General features: G+C 40.6%; 1 protein-coding gene across 1 annotated transcript in view; it reads left to right on the forward strand.

The window, feature by feature from the left end:
- Positions 1-210: 210 nt before the first annotated feature.
- OTUD4 (OTU deubiquitinase 4) overlaps positions 211-4,692 on the forward strand; it is a 12,873-nt gene continuing 8,391 nt past the window's right edge. The window contains exons 1-2 of the mRNA XM_029086832.1: positions 211-297; positions 1,811-1,894. Of these exons, the coding sequence (XP_028942665.1) occupies positions 211-297; positions 1,811-1,894 (171 nt within the window). The remainder of the gene's footprint in view (positions 298-1,810; positions 1,895-4,692) is intronic.

Raw genomic sequence — 4,692 nt, forward strand, 5'->3', positions numbered from 1 at the left:
GCTGCTTGTCGTCTTGTTGCTGCTGCTGGTACCCGGAGTGCTGTGGGGCCAGCGCTCTCCCCCACCTGCTGCTCTTCCCTTTACTCGGCCCTCGGGCTGCTCGGTGGGTCCGGCTTGCCATGTGGGGCTAGGAGAGGTGCCGCCAGTCTCCACGGCGTGAAGCGGTAAAACATGGAGGGCAGCAGCATGGAGGCCCCCGGGGACGCTTCGATGGATTGCTACCTGCGATCTCAGGGCTTGTACAGAAAGAGAGTGGCCAAGGATGGATCTTGTCTTTTCAGGGCTGTGGCCGAGCAGGTAACTGCTTACATAAACTAAAGCTCCTTCGCGTGAAAGCATGGGAAGTGGATCTCATTAGTGGGAGATAATTAGTGTTAGAATGCAGAGGGGTATAGGTTAAGGTTACACAGCCGTGTGCCAAGGGGAAAAAAAAAAATCTGTTTTGTGGAGTGGGGGGAGCTCTGTGTCTACAGCCTCTGTCATCAAGAAATTCTTACCTGTGTTGACCTGCCTCCTCAGAGCCTTTTTCAGTGTAAGAGTTCAACATTTGGCTACAGCTGCTTTGTATGAGACTATTTAGGAGACAGAATTTAGTGAAAGAGCTAAAAGGCCTTTTTCTTAGCTTTGTAGATTAGTTTACTATAAAATTAGTGTGAGTAATTTATTTTCAGTTCTTCCTGTTGAATTCCCCTCCCCCATTTCAGTGTTACTGCTATAGGAAAAAAGTGACAGCGTCATCTTGTCTTAAATACAAACAAACAGCAGTGGGAGCTCTGGTGCTTCTGATTGTGGGAGTGCAGATTCCCGTGCTAATTATACACTGTTAACTTAAAAAAAAAAAAAAAAAAATCACTTTCCCCACTGAATTTGTAAGTTCAGGCAAATAAACACCATTGATCTGAAGTGAGTGTTTTTTTTTTTTTTATTTCAAGGGAATGAATACATATTGATATTCTGATGTTTTTAATATGTAGGAGATTTCTCCTACACTCCAGTGTATATGGAATTTTTTTTCACCTATTAATTAATTTTTATACATACCATTCTTGTTTTATTAAATCAAAGGTCTTTCAGAGCTGGGTATTTATTCACAAATGTGGCCTAATCTCTGTACTATTCATGCACAAAAACTGAACTGATCTGAATTTGGAAGTGTTTTAAATTAAGGGTAATGTGTAAGGATTGCAAGAGAGGCTGCAAGTTAAATTGACTGGAACTTCCCTGCATTGTACTGAGGGTACAGACAAAGTCACATGAGAGAGAACTCTGAACCTATGATGAAAGTAATATTTGAACAGGAGGTAGAATGCAGCTGTCATTGGGATGTGAATTCCTGGCTTCCAGATCAGTATTTGGGCAGCAGACTTACACCTCTCAAAGTCAAGAGAAAGTCACCCTGCACTTTCTTAGGTTTGGTTTGATTTCATTAGAACGAGTGCATGTTGGTACTTCATTTCCTCATCTACTCCTACAGTAACTTACTTCTTCAATTAACTGAGGTCCTTTACAAAGGAGTCCGTTAAAGAATGACAACAAATGCTGTTCCTTTTGCTCAGTGAGTCCTCATAAAGTTGAACGTTTGTGTTTAGTAATTCTGTGAATTCTGCAGTTGCTTAATTTTTGATGAAGTAATTTAGGCTTCACCTGCATAAAGGTGTTGTTACTGAATGAATATGTGTTTTAAATACTCTTAAAAATAAAACTAGAGTATTTCCAAGCCTGTATTTAGACAACAGTCATTAATTATTTGTGACTCATCCTCAAAACTCCTGAGAACCAGCATCACTTTCTTCTCTTTCTCCCTTTGTAGGTGTTGCACTCTCAGTCTCGGCATATTGATGTTAGGATGGCTTGTGTAGACTATCTTCGGAAAAACAGGGACAAATTTGAAGCAGTAAGTATTTTGTTTTCTCTGTGAGCATTTAAAAAAATGTTACTTTGTGCCTTTTACTTTTCTAAGGTATATTTTGCTGATTGTGTCAGTGTTCATCATAGCTATATATTAGTTGATAGTATTTAAAGTGAGTGAGTTAATTGGCACATGTGTAGTAGTAAAGCATTTTCATAAGCCTGGAGAAGGACCTGTATACTGCTTGGTCTGGAGGGATGTGAGGTGGGAAGAGTTTTTAATGCTCAGTAAAAAACAAAACAAACTTTACTAAACTTTAATAATCTGTAGTGGAGCTACCAAAATCTGGATTTTATTTTAGTATAATGCCTATTTTAATTACAGTCATAAAATGTTCTTATTGTGCTATTTAATTGCTTTTAAAATATATAAGGGGTTTGACTGATGAGATCAGTGAAATCTATTTCAGGGTCTACAATTTATCATGTGTTGCCACTGTGGTTTTTTTCCTAAACATCTATAATGAAGTTCTCCATCAACCACAGACATAAAATATTTTGATATTGATCTATATTTGGCCAGTGTTGTCAGTGTTAACATTATAAAATCCTTTTTTTCTTCCTTTTAAAAGAGCAATAATAAATAATGGCACTCCTGATTGTGTTTGTGTGTGTTCTAGTGTATATACTGCTTAAATAAGTTCCAGGATAGTCAAAACAGGAATATGTGTAAGCAGTTGTTACTAGAGGGTTATTACTTAGCTTTTTTTTTCTGTTCTAAATTTACCTGGACCCAAAATAAAAAGGCTATTTTTGATGGACATTGGCATAGGGAAGAGAAGGAAAGCAGGAACAAGAGTCTGTGTATTCGCTATAGTTTCTGACAAAGTGCCCTATACTCAAATGTGACTGCTCACTTTTAATGTGGAAGTTGTCAAGAATGAATGACATAAAATACAGTGAATCTCTCTGGGAGAATGCAGCCCTCGCTTGACTATTTCGATTTGTCAGGACTGTTTGTTTCCAGTCTATCTGAGGACTTATCAACTCTCTCCTTTTTAATTTTATTTTATTTTTCCACTACTGCCTTTTAAATCCCTTTCTTTCCAGAATTACCCCACTCACTCCAATATCTGCTTCTTTACTTCTGTTTTCTTGTTGTATTGTGTAGTGTTTGGAAATACCATGACCCTTTTTGACTCTAAATGTGTGTTGTTTCCCCTCTGCAATTCTGGCGTCTTCTCAGCTGGGTAACTGCTTTGTCAGCCCTAGCTGGTTTTACTATCTTGGTCTCTCTCCTCCAAACTTCCACTATTCTTTTTTTCCTCAGACTTGATCCAAGTGATGTGGCCTCTCCTCTATCCATCTTTGCTGTCCTTCTGAAAAGTCTCTGTTTTAAAAGTTTGTTGTCTTTTTCAGAATAGGTATTTCATGCACGAAGTTGAAGTGTTTCGTATCTGTTCTCATTTCCTGGTGCTCTGCTCCCTCAGATACCTCACTTCAGCTCTGCTGATCTCCTTTGCTCCTCTTACTGTACTTTGTGTTTTCAAACTGGAATATAGCATTGTTCACTTATCTCTCTTAAAAAACCCAGAACAACACAAACAACAAATGCCTCTTTCAAAAAAGGTTCAACTATTTGCTCATCTGCTGCCATCTACTGACATGCACTTGTGGTTCTCATTGAAGTTCCTCTTTTCTCTGTCTGTTGTAACCATTTCAGCTTGGATTTCTCTCTCCTTCGTTCCATTGCTACTGCTACAACCAAAGTTTCAGGTGACTGAGTGTAACCACCATCTTAATTTTCATCCTCATCCTTTCTTGAAGTGTTATCTCTAATTGCTGCTGTCTTCTCTTCATTCTCTTTTTTTAATTCCTCAGTTTTCTATGAGAACTTTCTGGTGCTCTTCCTTTCTTTCTCTATGCATTATCTTCAGGTCATTTAATTTCAACACACAAAGCAGCTGCTATCTATGATCGTGTTTTACTGATCCACCTTTTAACGTTACACATGATTGTTTTTGTTTAAATTAAAAATCTTGGCAAGACTTTTTGATTCTTCTCATGAACAACACTGTCCAGCCAAGTACAAAATGGCTAAAGCAGAGCTTTTAATATCACTAGTCAGGTCCTGCTTGACTAACCTGATCTCCTTCTGACCTGACAAGATGACCTGCTTAGTGGATGAGGGAAAAGCTGTGGATGTTGTTTACCTGGACTTAAGTAAAGCCTTTGACACTGTTTCCCACAGCATCTCCTGCAGAAACTGGTGGCTCATGGTGTGGATGGGCATACTCTTTGCTGGGTAGAAAACTGGCTGGGTGGCTGGGCCCAGAGAATTGTGCTGAATGGAGTTAAATCCAGTCAGTGGCCAGTCACGAGTTGTGTTCCCCAGGGCTCAGTGTTGGGGCCAGCTCTGTTTAATGTCTTTATCAAAGATGTGGCTGAGGGGATGAAGTGCACCCTCAGTAAGTCTGCAAATGACACCAAGCTGGGTGGGTGTGTTGATCTGCTTGAGGGTAGGAAGGCTCTACAGAGGGATCTGGACAGGCTGGATGGATGGGCCAAGGCCAGTTGTATGAGGTTCAACAAGCCAAGTGCCAGGTCTTGAACTTGGGTCACAACAACCCCATGCAACGCTACAGGCTTGGGGAGGAGTGGCTGGAGAGCTGCCTGGGGGAAAGGACCTGAGGGTGCTGGTCAACAGCTGGCTGAACATGAGCCAGCAGTGTGCCCAGGTGGCCAAGAAAGCCAACAGCATCCTGGCATGTATCAGAAATAGTGTGGCCAGCAGGACCAGGGAAGTGATTATGCCCTTGTACTCGGCACTGGGAAGGCTGGCCC

Source organism: Antrostomus carolinensis, unplaced genomic scaffold (assembly GCF_000700745.2).
Source record: "Antrostomus carolinensis isolate BGI_N321 unplaced genomic scaffold, ASM70074v2 scaffold12639, whole genome shotgun sequence".
In the NCBI taxonomy this organism is placed as follows: Eukaryota; Metazoa; Chordata; class Aves; order Caprimulgiformes; family Caprimulgidae; genus Antrostomus; species Antrostomus carolinensis.